General features: G+C 46.3%; 1 protein-coding gene across 1 annotated transcript in view; it reads left to right on the plus strand.

Moving 5' to 3' along the window:
- The window catches only part of HEG1 (heart development protein with EGF like domains 1), a 105,666-nt gene extending 81,919 nt beyond the window's left edge, over window positions 1–23,747 (plus strand). The window contains exons 16-18 of the mRNA XM_023757299.1: window positions 9,953–10,040; window positions 16,598–16,772; window positions 18,732–23,747. Of these exons, the coding sequence (XP_023613067.1) occupies window positions 9,953–10,040; window positions 16,598–16,772; window positions 18,732–18,881 (413 nt within the window). The 3' untranslated portion in view covers window positions 18,882–23,747. The remainder of the gene's footprint in view (window positions 1–9,952; window positions 10,041–16,597; window positions 16,773–18,731) is intronic.
- Window positions 23,748–25,101: the final 1,354 nt, after the last annotated feature.

Below are 25,101 nucleotides of genomic sequence, written 5' to 3' on the forward strand. Positions count from 1 at the left end.
AGGACGAGGTTGGCAGAGTACAGGGGACCAAGCTGTTGGGGGTTTGGATGGCCAGCCTGAGAAGTATAGACCAGGGGTGGGCAAACTTTTTGACTCGAGGGCCACAATGGGTTCTTAAACTGGACCGGAGGGCCGGAACAAAAGCATGGATGGAGTGTTTGTGTGAACTAATATAAATTCAAAGTAAACATCATTACATAAAAGTAAACATCATTACATAAAAGGGTACGGTCTTTTTTTTTTTTTTTTTTTTTTTTTTTAGTGTTTTATTCATTTCAAATGGGCCGGATCCGGCCTGCGGGCCGTAGTTTGCCCACGGCTGGTATAGACTGATCCATTTCTGTTGTGGAACTAGCAGGTCTTAGAGCAGGAAGGCAGTTTGGACAAGAAAATCAAGCCGGACTGCAGTGAGGAGGACAGACTGGAAGGAAGGAAGAACATAGCAGGGTAGAAACTCCAGGACAGGCATGGCCGGGGCTCGGGCTAGAGACAAGCTCGGGGCATCTGCTTGTTGATGTCCGCGCTCCCCGAAGCACAGAGGGTAGGATGGTGGTAGCTAGATGTGTGCATGCGTGGCGCGTGTCACACCTAATTTAGTTCTTTGAAAACAAAAAAAGCAGTTGTGATGAATTTAGAATCACTTTCACTGACATTTTCTTATATGGAAACCTGACAAATTGAATCACCCTCAAAATTATGAAAGATACTCTGGGGTGTAGGATGGAATAGGAATAACAACACTCAGTGCTTCATTTTAGGGTTGCTTTGTCCTTCATTCTATAGGTAAACATGCCAACAGTCCATATTCTAAGTTTACTTAGACCAAAAGTAGACACGGTTTTATCTAACATGTGCAACAGTCCCATATCTGTTCCCCATTGGTGTACCTTGCATTTTATGTCCTCAATGATATTTTCTTTGCTCGTAAACTTTCTTTTAGTAAGTTTCATTATGTACCTTTTCTGAATTTGAATAATACATTCAGTCCTGAGTACACACTCTTTTGGTGTACTCAGCGTGGAGCCACTTGAAGGCCAGACTCTAGAGATTTGGGGTTAAATATCCATCTAGGATTACTGGTGACTATGGTCATCCGATTTACCCCGACTGCAAACTAGCAGAGGTTACAGTAGACAGTCTAAGAGGAAGACGAGAAGTACTTCCAAAGCAACTATATTTAGAGCCATACTGAACAGAGAGGGAGGAACCCACAGAATTAATGATTATCTTCTTTTAAAAAGTAGCAACCTGCGGCCACTGTGGTGGAGTAAATGACCGTGTGGTCTCTAGCAGTTCCTAAGGGCATCAGGAAACAACTTTAAGTGCCAACATTCGTTACGATGGACCGAGTCATCACACACCAAATGGTGTTCTGTGTTACTATGAATGGATTTTTAATCACAACACTTCTAACATCAGATTCGTGGGTTTTCCGCACATCGAGCAGTTCTGACACCACTCAGACCTCGCAGGTGAAGGGCTCAGTCCCACAAAACTGCCCCCACTCAGACACCAATCCCGCATCCAGGCCTCCGGGACTCATGACCAACACGCTGTAAATCGGGGTTCCCTGGCCCCCTCCTCAGATTCAGTACTTTGCTAGAACTTAGAGCGTCCTTAAACTGATCAGAGAGAGGAGTGGTTTGCACCCAAGAAAACACCAGAGAAGACCTAGGACTTTTCAGTGTGGAAAACGGAGGCTGAGCCGTCAGGTAAAGCATGTAAGATATCTGAGACTTGTTTCGCCGAACGCTGCAATACTAGCACTAAAGGGCATAGTCCTTACAAGAGATGGTTGTGGGGCTCACAGTAGTGACTACACCACAAGCCTGCGGACCTTGTCCTAAGACATTAAAGAGGCGTAGATAACATAAGGAATACTTTATGCAAGGGAGGCGATCACAACAGAGTTGCATCACATTTGCAAGTAACGTATTGGAATATAGTCCCATCAGATGGCAAAGAAGTGAATGAGCAAGAGGGTGAGGAGGAGTGTGGAGCTGCAGCAGCTCTGGGGGGAGCCAGGCAGCAGGAGGGGAGAGCGGCAACCTGCCCCGTCCCCCTGGGGCCTCTCGGCCCTGACAGGCTCTCATAGAATGAGCCAGTGACTCGGACCTGCTTTGGTCAAACAGCTTCCCAAATCGTTTTTTCCAGAGAATGCTCCCTACCTCGCAGTGAAGGGAAGAGTGACCCCGAGAGGGAAATAGACATGGGGAAAGCCCTCTAGTGGTGGAGGGAAAGGGGTGTCCTAAGTGGCAGCTAGTGCCCCCCCCCCAGGGATTATTAAATACTATGGGTGCCTGGAGATGATAAACCCTATATCCGTGGGCTGTTCTGTAAGTTTCTGTGTCTCCTCATTTTGTGTGTGGGGTCTTGGAAGTAGCCAGGATTTCTCTCTGATCTGGGACTTTTTTCTGTTTATCCCAGTTGCTCTCATGTCCAGCAGGGGGCACACTGCTATCTGGATGGAGCCTAGCTCCTGGCCACCTTTTGTTGGTGACACGTGTGTAAACTCAGTGATGGCGTGTAAACACCACTTTATGATTTTGATATCTGAATTAGCTTTAGTGTTGCCAAGCAACGAAGAGGGGCTGATAACAAATAGTATCTGCCACCTGCTCCGTTCCCTGAGGTCAGAGACCAGCCCTGGGCGTTGGTTAAGGAATCAGGAACACCTGAACTTCATCCCCATCAGTGGCGCCTTGTGAAGTCTCGTTTGTCACTCAGTGTTCTGTGCCAAACAACAGGGCTCTGATCATTCTCCGCTGCCACTTCTGCTGTCATTCAGAGGTGGTGAGTGCCTTCTGGGGGCTGTGGTTGGGCTGGATTCTTTGTAGACAACAAGTGCTTGTTCTCCATGCATTCTCGGGGCACACATTCCGCCCAAGCTCAGTGAGATGGGCGCCCAGCTTTGTCCAGCAAAGCGATGGCCTCGAGACTCCCCCACTCCTACATTCCTGGGAGTCGTCCAACTCTACTGTGTTCTGGGTTTCGGCATAACCTATGACCTGTCTGTCCAAATTTTCCCATTAGCTCTCTAGCTGTGTCCGGATTGCAGGCCTTGTTCCTCACAGAGAATGTCCTTCAAACTGCGAAGGCAGCTCCAGCCCTTCTTTCAAGTCCTTTAGTTCCTGAGGTGGTGAGGGCCCAGCGGGACTCCCGTGTGCACCTGGCAGGGCCACCTACACCTGGGCAGCTCAGGTCTGCACCTGTCTCATCACTGCCCTCCTTTTGATTGTGTTCCCATGTGGAACGTCTCTATTTATACCCCAGATTCCAGCAATCCTCGTGCCACGTGCCCCCTGGCCCCGGACCCTCTTACAGGCTTGTCAGGATGCCCCCCTCGCCCTCCCCTTGCTGCCCCACCTCTTCCTCGGTGTGCACGCTCCCTCCTGTGCTCGAATTTCATATTGGCTCCTCCTCACAGTCTTATTCTATTTCCCATGGCATCCGGGTTTAGCTCACCCTTTTTCTCTTTTTAAAATACATTTTTTTCATAACATGAAACAACACATGTCCATTGATTTTAATATTTGTCCCAAGTTAACTAGAAAATAAGTATAAATTCAGGGAAGAAGAAAGCTAAACCAAACAGTGTCATCATCCGGGAAACATCACTGGTCTGCATCCTTGCTGCTGAGTGTGGTCCGCAGGACACGCAGCAGCTCCCGGGAGCTGTTGGAAATGCAGAATTTCCACCTCCTCACTCCAGCCCTGCTGCACCAGAACCTGGACTTTAAGTGAATTCGGTTAATATGCAGATTCACGTGCATTTTCAAGTTTGAGAAGCACTGGTGTTCTGTATCTGCCCAGCGTTATGTATGGAATTGGATCTCACCGAATGTACTGTTTGTAACCTGCTAGTAAATTGAGTAAACTGTGCAATATTGTCATTTACCTAACTTTATTATAATGTCATTTTCCATACTCTGTGGAATCCTACTACTGTGGATGACCATCATACACTCGCCATTTGCTTCTTACCCTTTTTAAGTTTGTCTTATAGTCCCATCCTCTAAGCCAGTGGTTGGCAACTTGGAAGCACATTAGAATCACCTGGGAATCTTTTTAAAATCCTGATTTCTGGGCCTCATCCTACGGAAATTCTGTTTCTTTGTTATGGTGGGTGCGGCCACAACATCAGTCACAAAGAAACAGGGATTTCCGGAGGATGAGGCCCAGAAATAAGGATTTTAAAAAGATTCCCAGGTGATTCTAATGTGCTTCCAAGGTTGTGAACCACTGCCCTAAGCCATTTTCCCACTTTGTGGTTATTGTCCTTTTGTGATTCTGGAACTCACATCATTTCCTAGATTACCCTTGTCTGGCGCAGATGTTCCAATCATCCCCTTTTCATATTTACAACCTGCCCCTTCATAGCCCATCCTTTCTATGCAAAGGTTCCCTCCCCCAGAGATTCCTGCGCAGCCGCCCCGCCCCGCCAGCGCCAGCGGGGAACTAGAGGTGCACAGGGCAAGGTGGGGGGAGGGGTGCACAGCTTCCATGCCCTCTGAGTGTGTGACTCTCCCCAAACTCTCCAAACCCCATCCTTTTGGGTTTTTCTGGAGGTTTCATTACAAAGGCACAATTGATTAAATCATTGGTTATTGGCCATCAATTCAACCTCCAGGCCCTCTCCCCTCCCCGGAGGTCAGGAGGTAGGACTGAAAGTTCTAACTCTCTAATCACAAGGTTGGTTCCCCTGGCAACCACTCCCCATCCTTAGGTACTTTCCAAAAGTCACCTCGTGGACATCACAGAAGACACCTTCATGGGCTCTCGTCACTTAGGAAATTCTAAGCAGTGGTTCTCAACCTTCTGGCCCTTTAAATACAGTTCCTCATGTTGTGACCTAACCATAAAATTATTTTCGTTGCTACTTCATAACTGTAATGTTGCTACTGTTATGAATCATAATGTAAATATCTGATCTGCAGGATGGTCTTAGGTGACCCCTGTGAAAGGGTCGTTCGACCGCCAAAGGGATCGCGACCCACAGGTTGAGAACCTCTGCCAAGGGTTTTAGGAGCGCTGCCTGGAACTGGGATGAAGACTAAGGATATATTTCTTATTATAAATCACAGTGTCACCGTTGGCTAAGGTTCTCTTCTGGAGTAAAGAAGCCTACCCAGCTTTAGCAACAAAGACAGTTTATTGGAAGGATCCCGGGGTGTGTCATGGGATTCCAGCCTCAGGGGGATGTGGGGACCACAGCAGCTGGCAGCCAGGGGCCTTCTTTCACCGGACCCCACCTTCATCTCCGCTCTCCGCTGCGCACAGGCGTGCTCTCCTTCCCAGACCACGTGATGGAAACAGGCTCGCCAAACGTCACCGAGTGTGTGTTACCCGTTCAGCCATTTTGAAGGAGGAGGCTCTCTATTTTCCCCAAATTGAAATTCCTGTGAAGGAACTAATTGATCCATGTGTTTCCTCCCAGACCAATCTGCTGTGGCCAGGGGATGATAACATGCCAACCTGACCACCCCACCATAACCTGCACTGGGGGTGAACAGCTCCCGAAAGAGGGCTGGCTAAGCAGACAGTCCAGTAGAATCCACCCAAATAAGCATACGAGCAAGGACAAAATAGACTGTAGAAAAGGCCAAGCCTCAGAATGGTTGTCTTAATGAAAAATGCCAACAGTGATGACAGCGACATCAACCAAGGATCAAACTATACGAATAAAGGAAAGATAGAGCCACTGCTGGAGAAAGACTGAAATGTCAGCAAATGTCAAGAAGAAAGTAAGCCTGGCCAGCATGGCTCAGTGGTTGAGCGTCAACCCAAGAACCAAGGGGTCACCAGTTCGATTCCCGGTCAGGGCACAAGCCCAGGTTTCGGGCTCGATCCCCAGTAGGGGCTGTGCAGGAGGCAGCCGATCGATGATGTTTCTCTGTCATCTTTCTATCTCTCTATCCCTCTCCCTTCCTCTCTCCCTAAAAAACATCAATTAAAAAAGAAAGAAAGTAAGACTGAGAATTCCAAGTCCATCATTCTGGAGATCTCCTCAAAGTGGAAAGGATAAGACAGGCAAACGTAAGCCGACACCAACTGCCTTCTCTCACCTTAGTAAGTCACCTTTCAGAGCGACTGCAGAACTGATGAACATTACAGTTGATGTTGATTTGAATCCCATGCACCTGTACATCATCTCGTGGCCTCATAATAAATCTAAAGTCAGTACTTGAGTCCAAAGAATCACATAGTTCATGAACTGACTTCACAGCTGGTATGAGAAAAAATATCTGTGAGTTATATTGTCGATAAACTTATTACAAGTTTCCAGTGATATGGCTGCCAAAGAACATCAAACATACTTTTAAAAAAATTATATATGTGTATAAGATAAATTATGTACACACACACAATTTCTACATTTAGAGGAGGTTATGAGTGAGTGTGTGTACACATATGAATAAAATCTGGGACAGCCCTAGCTGGTTTGGCTCAGTGGATAGAGCGTCGGCTTACAGACTGAAGGGTCCCGGGTTGCATGCTCAATCCCCAGTAGGGGGCGTGCAGGAAGCAGCAGATCAATGATTCTCTCTCATCATTGTTTCTACTTCTCCCTCCCTCTCCCTTCCTCTCTGAAATCAATAAAAATATATATATTTTAAAAATCTGGGACATATAGAAAACCCCAAAGAAGAAAGTAAAGTACTTGAGGCAGCACCAACTTCCATGAGCGTTTTGGTGAATTCCCTCCCAGCTCTTTCTCAGCGCCCATGTGCAGTCTAAGATTCCTCTCCTGTGTAATCTAAGCCAATGCTGCCCAAAGTCAGGTCTGCAGGCCGCAGCATCACTGTGCCCCCAGAGCTTGCTGGAGGTACAACTTCTCTTCTTGGCCCAGGCCCAGACCTGCTGAATCAAGTGTGTTCAGGTGGGGACCAGCCCTCTGAGTTTGCACAGCCTCTGGGTGGTTCAGACCCACAGGAAAGTTTCAGGAGCACGAGGGTGTACCAGTGCTCCTCAAAATGTGATCTGCCAGCTGTTATCGGGCTGCAACAAGAAACACAAAAATTGAGAGGAAACACTTAGACACATTGATGTTCAATTTAGAAACATTGATGTTAATTTCACATGCTGTGACATCCAACCATGGGTTCCTTTAAAAAAATAGTATTATTGTATTTTACAACGGCACTCCACAGTTGATTCCTTAAAAGAAGGAGAAAGCGCCCTGGCCAGTGTGGCTTAGTTGGGTGAGCGTCGTCCCATGAACCAAAAGGTGGCCAGGTTTGATTCCTGGTCAGGGCACATACACGGGCTGTGGGTTAGAATCCTGATCTGGGTGCATACGGCGGGGGGGGGGGGGGGGGGGGAACCCAATGGGGGTTCCCCCTCGCACATTTATGTTTCTCTTTCTCCACCTTCCTGTCTCTAAAATCAGTAAAAAATAAATAAAAAATAAGAATCTGCAGGCCCAGATTCTTATTTTTTTTGTTTTTTTTAAAAAAAAAAAGGAGAAAGGGAAATTCATGAAAGTTGGTGCCTATAGGGAAAGATGAAATGAGACTTTATTTTCTTTACTTAAAAATAATATAAAAATGCACAAGCAAAGAAAAATAGGACCTAGACCACAGATGGTTTGAGAAGCACTGGGTATAGTGTGTCTGAGTCTGTCTCTTCTGAGACAAAACTGCCTGTTTTCAGGGGGAACCTGCCACAGCTGCAGCCACTTGTGAGGCCACCGCTAAACTGAGCACCTGCTGGTTTTGCTGGAGTGAGAGGTTTTGAGTTTGGTGTGGAGCCAGACTTTGGTCTTTAGAAACAGAGAGGGCCACTGTAGGTTGGTTTGTTCATTTGTTTCACTGTAGGTTTATTAAAGCTGGGAAATGACATGATCAGATTTGTGTTTTGAAATGAGTGGGCAAGACTGGGTGCAGGACGGTATGTTGGGAGGCGGCTCAGTTGTCTAATCAATAGTAGACTGTAGCTTAGGGGGTGGTAGTGGTGGAGATGAGAGAGAGGTGAAAATCAAGATTTGTCTTTTGTCTTCACTTTCGTTAAAAGTGAAGTTTGAATACATGTATTAGGAGGTGAGGGCAAGAATGACCTCATTACAAGGTTTAGCTTTGTTTTCTGTATATCTTAGTACTCATGGTTTTCAAGATAACCAAGTTTCTGTGCTGTTTATTCAAATAAAGGATAGGCAAATGGTTGCCTCGCTTGCATTTGCTTTTGTCTCACAGTCAGCTCACTGTCAGCTCCATGCATTTTCCTTCGGTGTTGCCTGAGACGTGGAGAGCATGGTTCCATCTTATTTTACTATAAAAAACCTGGCTATTGGCCACTTTTACATCCTGGATCGTAGACCCTCAGAGCAAAATTTTAATTATATTTCCACAACATCGGAAAAATCTATCTGGCACTGGCTGGTGTGTTCAGTGGTTAGAGTGCCACCCATGCACTGAAGGGTTGTGGGTTCAATTTCTGGTTTAGGGCACATACCTGGGTTGCAGGTTTGATTCCCAACCAGTCAGAGCGTGTGTAGGAGGCAACTAATCAATGTGTCTCTCTCACATTGGTGTTTCTCTCTCTCTCTCTCTCTCTCTCTCTCTCTCTCTCTCTCTCTCTCCCCCCTTCATCCCTCCCTTCCTTCCACTCTATCTAAAAAAAAGAAGAAATGAAAAGAATATCCTTGAGTGAGGATTAATTTTTTAAATCACTATTTAATAGCTTCATTAAACTATGATTTTCACAGAAATGCACAGGTATAAAATTTATGGATTAAAAATTAATATTATTATGTATGATATGTACCTGCATATGTGACTACTAATTTTTGGTAGTTAAATTCCATGTGTATGTATTGAGGAAACCACTCAGTGCCTAGCATGGTATATGCAGTGATTCCCAGCTCTGGTCTTAACCGGCCAGTAATATTTCTTATAAAACTGGCGAGTCTAAGCTAGGCTCACCTCCTTTTTATTTTATTAATTAAACCAAATTAAGAATGTTTATATTTACTGTCACTATACATTTAAAACAAATCTAGAAACAACACCAAAGGGTGGGAAGTAGCCAAGAAAAGATTCCATATTTTCTCCATTAGTTTTTAGAAACCAATTTTACTGGAGGCATAATTTACACATAATAAAATGCACACATAGTAAGTGAGGGGAAAACAGGAAGGACAGAGTCTTAGAAGACAGAACAATGATTGAAACCAGATAGATTTAGTTTTTGAAAAATTCATCTATTTCCTTCATTTTTCTCTTTTTACCACGGATTGGTGAAAATCTCAGGGCTGGTCTGCAGGTACACTTTGGGAGCCATTCTAGGAGTGGCTAAGAAGGAGGAACTTGACTGAAAACGGTGTAGGGGAGAAAAATAACTTTTCCTCTACCCTTCTACATTCTAGCTGACACCCCCATACATCACCATAATAAAACATATTAACAGGTGAACAAATTTAATTACATATGTGCACAGGGGAGTCCCACAAGATGAGACTCAAAAGGCAGCTGATGATTGAGGCTAATACACCCTCCTGAGCTAAGGGTAGGACCAGGGGCCTGGGGCTGCAGAGTGGGGAAGGCAAGTCATGGGAGGTGAGGAGAGGAAATGTTTGGCAAACAATGGCTTCCCTGCCAAGTAGGACAGTCTCTCCGCTGAAAAAGGTCTCTCTGCAAATAGCTCTATTGCTGGTGCAGGCAGGCTTTCTAATGTAACGCTCCCTTACAAATGGGTAAATAATGCTCTGTTTTCAGAGCTTCTCCTATGTCTGCAATTTCTCAGACATAATAAACATGCCAAAGAGGTATGTTTTGTGGTGGCAAATTCTGCCGCCCTCTGACCTAGGAAATGTAGAGCTAACCCTGAGGAGCCCTTGCTGGGGGCCCAGGAAGTGAAAGGTGAGGTCACCATGGGGTGGGGAGGAGAATCATACTTGTGTATCCGTTTATTCATTCATCACCTCTTACCAGTCTTTTTCTTTTAAACTGTTTAGCCTATCAGCTTATCACCGTGGTGATTGCAGCAGCAGGAGGCGGGCTTCTGCTGATCCTGGGCATTGCACTGATTGTCACCTGCTGCCGGTGAGTGATGGAGTTCACACTCTAATTCTGTTTCTTTGCATGTCTATGCAAGGGCCAATTTTTACTCTTCGGGAATGTTCCGGGTGGTTTACAACATTAAATTGTAATATATGACTGAACCACTAAAAAAAAGCAGAAAAGGAAATTCATGATAGGTAGTGCCATTGGGAGGAAAGAAAAGACAGCCAATAGGACTTTATTTTCTTTAATGAAAAGGAATATCCAAAAGCACAAGCAACAAAAAAGATAGATTGGACTGCGTTAAAGTTAAAAACTTCTCTGCTAATGTATGGAACAAAATTTTTTCTCTACCCTTTTAGGTTCTTTGGTCTGATAATCAAATTAACATAAGACAGTTTATGGGATAAAAACACATTTAATTATGTATATAGGTGGTGGGTGGTGGCACATACAAAGATGAGACCCACAGGCAGTCAGACAATTGAGGCTTATGTTCCATCCTGAGCTAAGAGAAGGGACTTAAAGGGGAGGTAGGTGATTCACAGGAAGGTGGATAAACCAGCGTTCGCCATGCCATGCAGAGACAATGGGAGGTAGAGACAGTGGGACGCAGAGGGGACTTGGGACAAACAGGCCCTGCTGAGCTCCCCCACAGCTTCCCACGCCCGGCCCACACTCTTTGGAGTGATCTCTGGTGGTAGCTCTCTTTCTGGACCAAGCCCTCCACCAAAATCCTTTTAGGCAGCTAACGGGAGGTATCAAAGCTCTTCCTGAGTCTTTTGGGCCTTGACTGTCTTCAGCTCAAATTTGTCTGCAGGCCACAGTGGCATGTTCTGGGGAGACTTGTTCTGAACCCCTTCAGCTTAAAAGATCACTATCAAGAAAGTGAAAGGACAAACCACAGAATGGGAGAGAGTATTTGCAAATAAATCATATGTGTAATAAGGGACTTGCATCTAGAATATATAAAGATGTCTTACAACTCAATAATAAAAAGACATTAAATCATAATGGACCATTTTAAAATGTCCTATTTTAACATGGAAAAGAACTTGAAAAGACATTTCTCCAGAGAAGATATACAAGTGTCCAGAAGGCACATGAAAGGATGTTCAGCATCATTAGCCACCGGGGAAATGCAATCAAAACCATCTTATACCCACTGTGATGGGTAATTTTCTCTTTTAAAAAAAGCCCTGGCTGGGTAGTTCAGTTGGTCAGAGTATTATTTTGATACGCCAAGGTTGCAAGTTCAACCCCTAATCAGGGCACATACAAGAACTAACCAGTGAATACATAACTAAGTGGAACACCTTTACCTCATGTGGTTGGGTAATCAAAACTGAGGGGTTGGAGAAAGGGACAAAGAAAACAATGCAAGGTCATCCTCAACCAGCACTTTTCTCTGAAGTCAATCAATCAGTAAAATATTTTTTAAACCCAGGAAATTACAAGTGTTGGTATGAGGATATGGAAAAACTAGAACACAAATAACAAGTGTTGGTATGAGGATATGGAAAAACTAGAACACAAATACACTGCTGTAGAAATGTAAAATGATGCCGCCACTTTGAAAGTGTCTGGCCATTCCTCAGAAAGTTAAACACAGTGTTGCCATTTGACCTAGTACTTCTACTCTTAGTTATATACCAAGAGAAATGAAAAGTTATGTCCACACAGAAACATGTACATGAATGTTCATAGTAGCATTATTCATAATAGCCAAGAGGTGAAAATAACCCCAGTATCCATCAACTGATGAATGGATAAGCAAAATGTGACATATCCATACCATTAAATATCATATATAAATATATATATATATATATATATATATATATACACATATATGTGTGTGTGTGTGTATATACATATATATATATATATATATATATGGCTAATATGCTAAGTGTCTGACCGTCAGACCAGTCACTATGATGCCCACTGACCAGCAGGGGCCAGATGCTCAACACAGAAGCTGCCATGGCGCACACTGGCCATTTACAGAGAAACAGCACTGTGGACCTGGCACTCACAAAGCAACACTCGGCTTCCCCAAAGTGGGACACAGGCCCTGCCACCACCCCAGAGCAACATCCCACCAAATTGTAGCCAATGCTGCCAAGACCCCATGGCGCGAAATACGGCCCACAGCCCAGCCCAGCCCAGAAACAGTGACTGTGGGTGCCAGGTAATGACGTAACATAGCAACACCTGGCTTCCTCTCCCTAGCGACTAGCCTCCTTGGAGTTTCTTCAGCTCAGGAACACGACTTGCTTTATAGCCAGGTGCAAACATTTTACAGTTTAACCAAATGTCTGTGAAACGTTTTCACATGCCTCATCTCATTTGATCCTCACAGAAGTCCTGGAGTAGGTAGATAGGAGACTCAGTAGATCCTATTTTCTTTTCATTAGCTAGAAAATGGAGATTTAGGAAGTTTAGAAACTGAACTTAGAAAGTTTAGAAACCAACTGAAAAGAAATAAGAAATGGTGGACTTTCAAAATGACTTCAGGTTTTCTCACTGCAGAATATAGTCAAACACTGCTGTAATTAAATATTTCACTCTTTGTTCTCCCTGCGTGATATATAATAATCTGCTTCATGTTGATATTTACTGCTGTGTTGCTGACAGTTTCCTGAAAGAGAGGTTGGAGTGCTTTGCTGGGCTGGAAAAAGTTTAGCTAAATCAGAAAGCAGGTCTAATTAAGCAAATACACACACACACACACACACATACTAGTGGCAGTGCATGAAATTTGTGCACATTAAAAGGGAATTAATTAGAGGAAATATTTTAATATTGCTATTTGCCCTTTCTCTATAATAGAAGTATCAGAGATGAAAGAAAATTAGTAAAATGTATATGAAAATCTTCCTCCTGTCAGAGTCTGGGGCACGCTGCGGGACCCAGAGTCAAGTTCCCACCCACCCATGTGCACCTCGAAATTGCACGAGACCCTGACCCGGCCGGCCCCACCCCTGTCAAGCACCACCAGGTGGGGGGCACAGCCTCAGGTCCCCCGGTGCATCCTCAGGTCCCCCAGCCCAGTGCTGGGGCAGGGGGTGTGGCCTGAGGTCCCCGGTCAAGCCCCACCAGATGGGGGTGTGGCCTGAGGTCCCCCGTCAAGCCCCACCAGACGGGGAGCGCAGCCTCAGGTCCCCCGCCCCGGCACCACGCAGCCTCAGGTCCCCCGCCCCGGCACCACGCAGCCTCAGGTCCCTGCTGATCACTCGTTACGGCTTGTGTTACAGGAACCCTGACTCTGCTGTGGGCGCAGCCATCTTGTGGCGGTGTGATGGAGTGAGGATCAATTTGCATATTACCACTTTATTATATAAGCTAAAGCTCTTGCTGGCGCCAATCACACGTGTGTGTTTCCATCTGTCATTGTCGATTGTGAATTTGGTTGACATTTCTATGATAGAGAAAGGGTGAATAGCGATATTAAAATATTTCTTCTAATTAATTTCCTTTCAATGTGAACAAATTCATGCACCGGGCCTCTAGTTCAACTATAAAAAGGGATGAAATACTGATACATGCTGTAATGTGCATGAGCTTTGAAAATATTATGCTAAGTGAAATAAGCCAGCCTTAAAAGACCAACTATTGCATTTGTATGAAATGTTCCAAATTGGCAAATCTAATGGAGACAGAAAGTATATGAGTGATTGCCTAGGGCTGGGTGGGCAGAGGGTAGAATTGAGAAGTGATGGCTAAGGAGTACGAGGTTTCTCTTCAGGGTGATGAAACTGTTCTAAAATTGTGATGATGGTTACACAACACTGAATATACTAAAAACCACTGATTGTATACTCTAAATGGACAAACTAAAAATCAAACAAAGATGAAAGGGGTACCTGAGATACCTGAGCACAGAGAAGTTGTAGCAGGCCCGGGGATGAGCAGACACAGCAGTGTGCTGGGCGCTGGGCTTCCTGGGAGCCAGCGAGAGTGGGTTTCTACTGGGAAGGGAAGAGAAAACAGAGTTGGTTCCCCTTCTCTGTGATTATCTATTCAGATAAGGAAACATAATCACCTTTGATTTAGATGATAATAAATGGCAGACATTCTCCTGACATAACAGATGGAGGAAACCTACCAAAATAGCAAGTTTTCTTTTCGACCACTGACATGCAGGATGTTTTAAGATATCCTTTGTCTCCAGTAAGGCTGAGGAACCAGGTTGCCCTAACTGCCCATTCGGGTTGCAGAGTTCGTGGTACAGCTTTGCCGGTCACTTACAAAGTTGCCACCCAATGATCAAAGATAAAGTATGTTAACGTAAAAAACCGTTGAAACCTGTAAAGAATTTTTGTGAGTTTATTTGAGCCAAACTGTCGACATATGCCAGGAAGCAGAACCTCGATGAATTGAGATAATGCTCTGGAGCAGCGGTTCTCAACCTGTGGGTCGCGACCCATTTGGGGGTTGAACGACCCTTTCACAGGGGTCGCCTAAGGCCATCGGAAAACACATATATAATTACATATTGTTTTTGTGATTAATCACATGCTTTAATTTTGTTCAATTTGTGACAATGAAAATACATCCTGCATATGAGATATTTACATTACGATTCATAACAGTAGCAAAATTACAGTTATGAAGTAGCAACGAAAATAATTTTATGGTTGGGGGGTCACCACAACATGAGGAACTGTATCAAAGGGTCGAGGCATTAGGAAGGTTGAGAACCACTGCTCTGGAGAATGGCGGGTTATATCTGTATTTATACATTGCAATCAAAGGAAAGGGATGTAGGTGGGTTACATGAAACCCATTGGTGATAGACTAGAGAGGTAGGAGAAAGCAAAGCAGGGAAACCCCTCGGATTGGATAAAAAGTAAAATGATAGATACATACTTAGGTGGGTGCAGGAACAATGAACATGATAATGAAGGAATATGTGGTATCTGTCTTGGAGCCCAGGCACATTGGGTTGTGCCCCAAGGGGTCCAGAAATAGGGAAGTTACAAGTTACCCAGACATTTCAAGGGTATGTTATTATAGATGCAAAAAGACAGATAGGCTAAGTTAAGGTAAAGGTTGACCTTGTCCGTGAAGATACTGGCCTAGGACGTAACTGCCCACCATAACTGCCTTTAATCAAAGTTTAATTTCAGACCATCCTTTGTGGTTACTTTAGGTCTCTGAGTTTGCAAGACTGCCATGCAGGCCTCCCCTGAGCTTGTCAAGTTAGCATGTGGGCCCTTTCATCCACAAGTATGAGCGAAATAAAATCCTGGGGCAGAGACTAGGAACTGGAGAGAGAAACCCTGGGTGCTCAAGGGGACATAAGCCCCCTGTGTGCTAAGTGCCCGGTACCGGGGAGTGTAACCATGGGGGAAGGACCTTGTGACTATTGGTCACTGGAAAGGAAGGCTAGCTGTGAATAAGTAAGCCATTGTGTGAGACCAGGAGCCCCACCCTCCGGGGCAGCACAGTGGCAGGCCTATTCTGAATTTGCAGGAGGAACAACACCTAAGCCACACACTGTACATTTGCTTTTATGACCGCGAGTTGCTTTGTGCTTTCCCAAGAACATTTGCTTATAGGAAAATGAGGTAGAAGGAAGAAAAGTCCAGGGTACATATGGGTAAAAATGTCTAGTACAGTGATGGTGAACCTATGACACGCGTGTCAGAGGTGACACACGAACTCATTTTTTTGGTTGATTTTTCTTTGTTAAATGGCATTTAAATATATAAAATAAATATCAAAAATGTAAGTCTTTGTTTTACTATGGTTGCAAATATCAAAAAATTTCTTTATGTGACACGGCACCAGAGTTAAGTTAGGGTTTTTCAAAATGCTGACACGCCGAGCTCAAAAGGTTCGCCATCGCTGGTCTAGTACGTAGGTGACTACCGTATTCCAACAATTTCCAGTGACCTCTCACACGTAGGGGACTTGCCCCAGGGTTTCCCTGACCCACTGATACGAGACGTGTAGGTGTATAAATAGGTGGCTTTTTTTGCAAACAAGACATCCTGGTTTTATGGTTTGTGAAGTAGCTTCATGTGGTAGAAGAGCACTAGCCAGGGTGTTGGACGGCCTTGGTTCTAGTCCCAGCTTTGTTAGTAACGAGATGTAGCCCGGGGAGCAAGTCTCATCTCTCCGCCAGCCAGAGGTGCCCCGTCCCCAGAGCTCCTGTTCTAATAAATCTGCATGAGACCTAGAAGCTCCGTGTGCATTGTGGTGCTCCCGCTGGCCGGAACCAGCGGCCAACGGCCTTTCCTCCGACTCATGGCTCCCGCTGCCTTCACGATGGGCCGGTCTGTCCGCAGGAGGGTCTGAGTCAGCTCTCTGGCAGCTCTCAGAGAGGTCTGCCATGGTCCCCTGGGCCTCCTAGGTTGGAGGGGTTTTTGCATCTTTTCTTATACCTAATTGCATTTTCACTTGTTTGGGGCAAATACTAAAGATAATAACAGTAATGACATTCCTGGGTAGGCAGCTACAAAGAAATATAGTGGTAGCTTTAGCTCTAATTTACCTTGTAAAATGCTAGATGGTGCTTTCACAAATGCCTTTTTTTTTTTAACAAAATGTATTCATTTAAATTTTCAAATATTTTTTTTACCCCACAGAAAGAATAAAAATGACATAAGCAAACTCATCTTCAAAAGTGGAGACTTCCAAATGTCCCCATACGCTGAGTACCCCAAGAACCCTCGCTCGCAGGAATGGGGCCGAGAAGCTATTGAGATGCATGAGAACGGAAGCACCAAAAACCTCCTCCAGATGACGGACGTGTATTACTCGGTGTGTATTCCATGTCCAGGGGGCCCGCAGGCTCCGGTTCCCTCTGAGAATTAAAGGGATTCTGTTTGGCTGTAGTCAAAGCACTACAGCTAGTTACAGGTGACAGGGAATGATGGCCTAAGCACCGTAGGGACAGAATTTAATGTTCAGTTCACTTATGACCTACTTGCATGTTAGTTATTGGAACTGGCAGTGAGATATGAAGGCTGTTTCCACAGAGCACATTGCCTTTATGGGATGGTAGCAGGAGCCGTCTTGTTATGAACCTTGCTTTTAAGTTATAGGATTGGATACTGAAAGATAGAGAAATGATACTTAGCCTTTGGCCCTTTCCTTTTTATCTCTTGTCTGCCCCACCTTACCTCATGTTGTTGGGTAATCGAAACTGAGGGGTTGGAGAAAGGTATAAAGAGAGCAATATAACCTCATCCACCACCAGCACTTCTCAGAGGTTTCGAAGATATATTTAGTAGGTGTTTAATAATTTGCTCTGCCCAGCCCTGGACTGTGTCACTTGGACAGATGGGACACGCCCTGCAACCCTTGCTTCTTCTGTCCCACAGCAAGGATTCCATGTCATATTTCCAGGCACTGCTCAGTTCATTTCACATCACACTGCGTCAGCCATAAAGCAAACACATAAAGCCGAAAAATAAATAGATGTCAGATGACTTCTCACACCATGTTGGAGCGGTAGCAATAAACATGCACTCTGGCTCCGTGGGGACTTAATAGCACCAGGCAATCCTGTGACAGAAACCACAACCTCTCTGGTTGCTATGGGGACTAACCATGGGGGTTCAGACTTTGGATGGGAAGGGCAAGTTTGTTTATGGTAAGAAAGCGGTTGCTTCCATGGGCTCTTTGAAAAATTTAAACCTGGAGGAAGAACGAGAAGACCCAGAGGAAAGATTAACGTAGACACAAACTTAGCTCTGGCTCAAATGGTTTTGTTGGTATTTCTGCATAAAGGGTTTGTTTTGTTTTCCGTTTGTCAGGAAAGTTCTTTTGCTCTAATAACTGAAGCCATAGCTAAGCAGGTGTCTTCCCCAGGAGCGACCGGTGACCACACACTCACAGATTTACTAGGGTCTCCTCAACCCCGGTGTGGTGTGACAACCTAGCAACAAACAGGCCTGCAGAGTCATAGGACCCAACTGTCCCTCCATGGCCTTGGCTAAAGAATTGCCTTCAATAGAGACGATCGAGAACTTAAATGAACACCACCTGCATTTCAAAGATAGGCTGAGCACTCTGTGGCAGCAGAGCCCGGCCCCGGCCACGGCATGAAGCTGTCACCCGTGTGAGTGCTGTCGCTCATGGCGTGTGCCGCGGGCGTCCCCAGGACTTGCGTTTGTTATGTGCAGTACCTGTGCTTCATTTCTGCCAGGCAAGCCTTCTCCCCCAGGGGTCCCCCGTGAGGGCCTCCTCAGAGCAGTCTTGCCATTCCCAGGAGCCCCTTTTGCACATCAGACAGGCAGTCGCAACCTGCTAGGCTGGGACCTGGTCGGAGACACCTAAGAATCGCTGTTGGCCTCCTGCCTGGGGAGGACCAGCTCCGACGGGGGGTCAGACGACCCTTCACCCAGTGAGTCCAGCTAAATGCCAGAGAGGATTACAGCTGCTGTGCTCCACAGAGAAAGACACTCTTTTAAAAGGTCAAGTTAATAATCAGATAATAATTAATCTGGATAATAGTAAAGATAACAGCTAACCCAGGTCTTTTCCTATGTTGGTATAAAATCACTGGACTGCCCTTGGTCGAAGTTTTTTCCATAAAGAGCCGGCCTGGGGGAGGGCCCTGGCTTCTAGGTTAGACTTTGCTGAGTATTTGCTGAGTATTACCTGAGGTTTATAATAATGCAGCATTCTCTCTCTCTCTCTCTCTTTTTTTTTTACTATTAAATTTAAACCATGAATAATAAATGGCCCTTTTTTCCTTTTCTCTCTGGCCTCCAGCCCACAAGCGTAAGGAATCCTGAACTTGAACGAAATGGACTCTACCCGGCCTACACTGGATTGCCGGGCTCTCGGCATTCTTGCATTTTCCCGGGACAGTACAACCCGTCTTTCATCAGCGATGAGAGCAGGAGAAGAGACTACTTTTAAGTGAGAAGAGAGAGGAGCCCATTGCTCTGAGCGAGTGGCTGGGCCGGCTGTTGCTCAGAGGACTGCACGGGGCCTGCAGGTGCTGCTCCAAGGACTGTGAGCCGCACTGGAGTGGCAGGCAGGAAGTGGGACAGGTGTGAGGGGCAAGGCCACAGTGGAAGGCCGCTCACTTGTTGTTACTGTGAATGTGCACATGGCCAGTACCAGGAGGTCTCGGCGCGACCGCGGCTCGGCCACTGGCTGCAGGGATGACGCCGGCTAGGGCAGCTCGTTGGGCACCACTGCAAGCACCAGGGTCTCCTTAGTTTGCACTTTAGTAAATTGGGTAGGGAGGTCTCCTTTTGGGTTTTTCCCAAGACTCCCAGAAAGAAGGCCTCGTTTCCCCAGATGCTTCCATGGGCCTCGATTTGGTGATTAATTTATAGCAAAATACTGGCTCGTTAGTTGTTTTCCTGCCCAGCACCGTGTGCTAAACAACAGGTGATGGTGATGAACATACCACTAAGGTCTGGAGATGCCGTAGGCTATTGTACAATATTTTAATATGTTTCCAGGTCTTCTTGTGCTACAGTCTCCAAGCCAACCCCCAGAATGAGAAATGGAAACGGGTGCGGCCCAGCCCACCACTCCAGTTTGGTTTTTTAGTCAAGGAGACACCTGGAGTGAAGGTTACTTCTTCCCTTTGCAGTGAAAGCTCACCTTTTCAAACAAGCTGGGCCAGGGCAAAATGACTTCCATTTGGTTTTAGTTAGAGGCACCCAGCTGCCTTGCGGAGAGGCCCAGCAAGCCCCACCCAGGCACGGGCTGAGCGGAGGCCCGAGAAAGAGCGAGAGATGCAGGCGGTGGGGTGCTTTTCATCCCTGAGCACATGGCGTGGTGCCTGGGTGTCTGACCTTCGTCCTTGAGGTCGAGGCTGCTCCATGTGAAGTGGAAATGCTAAGCCAAATGCAGGTTGGGTGTGAGCTGGCATTTCACCACTAAAGGAAAAGCAGTGTGTGTAGTCTTGACAGCTGACTGTGGTTAGAGCAATGGGCTGAACGGGCCAGTCCATCGCCTGAAACCCCAGTGCTGTGGGAAGCCGGGCAGATTCCTGCGGAAGGAGAGCGAGCTGGGATGGAGCCACGTGTAAGTCTGCTCACCTCCGATGCTGCACCTTTAACTGTTTCCCCAATCTCACCCACAGAGTCGGTATAAACTTTCAGCCCACTGCTCAGAACTATTTATTCACCGAAGAAGTAACTTATTTTCGCTCATCCAGTGATTTGCACTCTTTGTACGGCTATATAGTTTCCTCCAGAAACACGGCCCTAATTCAGGTCAGCATTGGAGAACGAAAGACTCTGGGAAGACGGGGTGAGAGTCGGCCTCTGGGAGGGAACATCGCGCATCTTATTTATCATGCCTGTGGCGTGGGGCCTGCGAGGGGCGTGTCCGGTGCTGTCTCTAACTGCTCCTTGTGGGGCTGTGATGATTCTGCGTTGACACATCCTAGGTTTGGATGAAGTGGAGAACACAGAGGTAAAGAACTGGTCCCACCCGGAAGCTCAGAGCTCAGTGGAACCCATAGTGGGGACAGTTCTGTGCTGGGGGCTGTTCCTTTAAGGTTCTCTAACCCCTTCAGATGTATCTAACCCTCACTCTTCTGCAGTCCTCATCCTAACAGTTTTAAGTGCGAACTCCTGTGCCCCGTGGTCTCCATGCGTCCTCCCCCCTCCCCCCCGCAGCAGCAGGAGCCAGGAGCGCCAGCCGGGTGTGCGGCCTCCAGGTAGTTAAATTGCACTCATCTCATGAGATAGATGCAGAGAGAATGCTGTTTCAGTCAGCAGGTGCCAACTTAAAGTTGCCCTTTTGAAATCTTGGCCCTTGCATCTGTCCGTGGAACCAGCCCTGTGCCCTGTGGCCTCACATCTAACTGGATTGCTCCGAGCTCCTGCATCTGCTCGCCTGAGCCAACAGACTGAGTGGCCTGGCGCCCGGCTCTCAGTCAGATCTTGCTCCTCCCAGGACCCAGAGCCACGTGGGGGCGATTCTCAGGCGAGCCCCGCTGCCACCGTTAGCTGCCACCGCAGCTGACAAGTCACCTCCTGTATCTGGGCCGGAGCTGTGAGCTCCACAAAATGAAGTGTTCCACCCCAAACGCATTCTTGAGAGGAATCCAGAAAAGAATGTCCTGTGAGCTCCAAGAACACTTTCCTGTGAATGGGTTTTGTGCAGATGAAGTGGATTAAGAATGTGTTTTTCTTTTACTGTGAAAAAAGCAGGTCCCCCGCCAGGTTGCGTTCACCTAGGCGCTGCGATTGCTAGGAAGTGAGTGGGGGTGGGGAATGCCTCCCAGGGCCTGAGGCTCTGAGAAGGCTTGCAGACAGCATGACCATTAGCCGGTGCTGACTGCCCACCGGGGTGAGGACGGGAAAGGCTGGCTTCGCTCCTGGGTGGGGCTGGTACCTCCAGAAGGGTCCTGTCTGCCAAGAGCAACACCTGCTAGGGCAGCAGCCGCCTCAACTGAAGGGACAGGATGGGACACACCCCTGGCAAACACACCCTCAGCCATGGCCCAGGTGCGCAGTGTCAGCCCCACACCTGGAATTCATAGAAATGCCCCAGGCCTGTATCCCTGGGTGGGGCCCAAGCTGGGGGAGTGGGAGGAAGGGGAAAGGGACACTTAAACTTTTTTAGGGAAGAGTGGGGCCGAAGGGAACCCACCTGTCCCATAGCATACCTGGGCAGGTAGCATCTGTGGGTTTTGTGTAAGCTCTTAAACAAAGGGTCTTATTTCTCATGTCTTTTCCTCTTCGCCCCGTGAGCCAGCCCAGGACTCTAGAGACAACATGGGGAGTCTGAAGGGTCACAGAGCATCTCTGGTGTTTCCTCCACGGCCGGCTCCGTGCAAGGTATTTGACCTCACGACACCCTTGCGAGGTGGGCACGAGAGCGCCCACTTCTCGGGTGTGGGAAACCTCAGAGAGGACAATTGCCTTGCAGAGCCGGGCTTCAGACCCTTTGCCTGGCTTGCTCTCCTCTCTGTACCTCCCTGCCTCACCATCCAGTGTACTTTAAATGTAAAAGGGAATGGGAGAGTGAGTTTAAAGTGTGTTATCTTTTTGTAAAAGAACCTTAATGTTATTAAGCAATAACTAAACTAATGACATGAAGTGCAAAAAAACAAACAAACAAAAAACCTATGTTGACTCCCCTTTTGAAAAAGTCCTTTCAGGTTTGTTATTACATGTATTTCTTGGACACGTGTAGTCATCATTAAGAAAATAGTGCTGGTTCATGCTTAGCACGGAGCATGTAGGTACGTGGCTTTGGGTGTAGGAGGTGTAAGGTGATGAGCGGGGTTTGGGACACACAGCCAGACTTAGCCGTCCACCTGAGGGCCACTCTGTCTTGTTCCCTCACTAAGGCTGTGGCTCCCACATTTCGGAGGCACATTTTTGTGAATATTTCCCGAGTCGGGAACATAGGCAGTTGAATGTCTGAAACGCTGACAAATCTTCCGGCTTTGACAAAAGTTTATTTTCAGAAGCAGCTAAGTCCTTTAGAGCAAAATTGCTGAGTGGATAGCTTCATCAAAGCTGGCTGGCAGCACTGGGGTCAGAAATGAAGATGGGGTTATTAAGTTCTTGAGGAGGTGACTGTGAAAGTTGGCCCAGAGGGAGGCAGCCTCTTTTCATTACAAGGCTGGATGGCTGCCCAAGAAAATGTCTTTGAAGGGTATTTATTCAGATGGGAACGTGCCCAGGGCAGACACGGTAGGGTCTTGCACGTGGCCTTTGGGGGCCTCTACTAAGCCATGTTGCCCACTGGTGAAGGGCCCAGGTCCCCTGAAGCTCTATGAACTTTGCTTCTGGCTTAGTTTAGCCTAACACACCCACAACTTGGGTTTGACCCATAGTTCTAAGATTCTTACACTGATCTTAAAACTAAAGCAAGTCTTTGGAAAGAGGAAGAATTGCAGTCTTTTGCATCTTATTTAACACTGCCCTACTGTCAGAGATTTTTTTTTTTTTTTTTGGTGTGTGTGTGTTTATGAAAACTTTTGCGGGGGTTAGAAGGGACATTTCATTTCACTCTGGGGTTCTTGTGTTTGGGTTTGAAAAAGGATACTCGGTTTTGTAGAGCTGGCTTTTACAGTGTATGTTCTTGTCTCCAATCCCCAGAGAAGGAAACTCTGGTTAAAATACTAGGAGCATTAAAGTATTAAATGGCAGTTAATCCATTGTGCTAAAGTATCTTTTCAGTAGTGTTAAAATCCATCTTCTTTGGTGTAAACTGCTCACAGAAAAACCTGTGAAGCCACAGGGACAGTGTGGGTCTGAAAAGAGACAGATCTTAGACTGGCTCTGTCTCCTGGGTATTTGTGAAGAGGACGCATTAGATCTGTTTTTATCGTTGTTTTTGGGGCACGTCTAAGGCATTAGATGCAGAATTATTGGGTAGGAAGGATGGGACCACCCAGGGAAGGGATGGATGCAGTCTACCTGTGAAATTAACCCACTTATCTTCCTCTATTGCCTTGGTTACAAAAAAGGTTTTTCGACATGGATTGTTTTGAGTTTTTTTTTAATGTTTGTGTTGCTGGATTTATGGTGAAATGAAGCATGTAGCTGGAATCTGAACTGTTTGAGTCACATCCTGGATCTCTCTTTGCAAACCTTGACACCTTAGTCTCCGATGGATTGTGTTAAATCCATTATGAGGATGTTATTTAAAGTTGTATTATAACTGCAACCTCCACTAATTATTCAGTACTGTAGCAGCAAAGTATTATTTGTAAGAATTCGGTTATTTTTATACTTATACCCACTATAAGCCTGGCGTTCTAGTCAGTAAAATGATGCAATAAAATAAATATCATTTTCATTGTGTGTTTTTCTCGTAAAAGCAAGCAAACCAGGCAGAGCACAGCAAATAGTTATTCCTGAGGGCATCAGGTAAACCATGGCACTCTTTATGGTGAGCCCCTACACAGGGAACCTTACACAGTGAGCTCTCACATGGCAGATGTAGGGACTCGGTATTTCTGTATCCTCCATGCCCATCTCTGTGAGGAGACACACTTCTGATGATGGATGGATGAACGGACGGACAGATTGGCCTAATGATAAAACACCTGGTTCAGGTGTAAAACCTGCTTTTGTTTACTTTTCTTTCTATGGGTTGAGAGTGTAAGTAACCAATTCAGACCCTGAAAACTTTCACTTGAGCTTCTCCCACTGCCACTCCAGGCCAATTCTGTATGTCCTGGAGGAGAAGGGGAAGTAAGCACATCTGTGCTCTGTGGTGGAGACTCTGGGGAACGTTAAGATGGGGGGCCATGGCCCTGACACTATGGTGGCGTATGAATATGGTGGCCTGGCTAGATGTAGGTTAATCAGTTACTTTCTTGGGTGCCTTTTGTGGCAGGGGATGGATGAGCCCCTCAGACTCCATCCGCTCTGTGACAGAAACCTGGCCCCAGGAGAGGCCGTTAGGGCAGCTTGGGCATAGCCGTGACCTTTGGGCAGATTAGATTCAGACTGCGGCCCATTAGACATCCTCGAATGGGGATGACCTGCACTCCTCTCCTGACCAGCCCCTCCCACTCCGCTTTCCTGCCACATGGTAATCCCCAAGGGAGATCTTCACAGGAACGCAGTACTGACCCCTTTATTGTCCTGCCCAGCTCCGCCAGATACTATAAACATCACAGGTGCCAGGAATAAGATATTTATGTTGCTTTTTATGGACCTCATAAAAGATTGCACAGTCAGAAGGCCTGGGCTCTGACAGCTGGTACAAGACCCTTTTCTAACAATTTCTAACAACCTGGCTGTTTTCCCAGGTTGTGATGTCAGGCCTAAGAGTCTATTCAGCCCTCTGAGTATCCTAGTCAGTGAAGTGGGGATAACAATTACTGCCTCCCAGAGTTTTTGTGAGGATTAGAGGGGAAAATTCATTTGAAAACACTGCAAACTACTAAGAACCATAACACATATTGGTTCTCTTCACTGGGGCCCTCCTGTCACACAAGAAAGACAGACAAAAGTAGGATGAGGATGTCACGTCAATGCTGATTCACCAGGAACTGGTCCTGAAGACCTTGGATGTGATTCAACTTCTTGGAAATCACTGGCATTTGGTGTTGGAAGGCAGAATTGCCAGCAGTGGGTACTGACCTGAGCATGATAAGAAAAATGATATGTCAAAAGTGACCCTTAGTTTGGCCGGTGTGGCT

The sequence above is a fragment of the Myotis lucifugus genome, unplaced genomic scaffold (genome assembly GCF_000147115.1).
Source record: "Myotis lucifugus unplaced genomic scaffold, Myoluc2.0 scaffold_105, whole genome shotgun sequence".
NCBI classification, from domain to species: Eukaryota; Metazoa; Chordata; class Mammalia; order Chiroptera; family Vespertilionidae; genus Myotis; species Myotis lucifugus.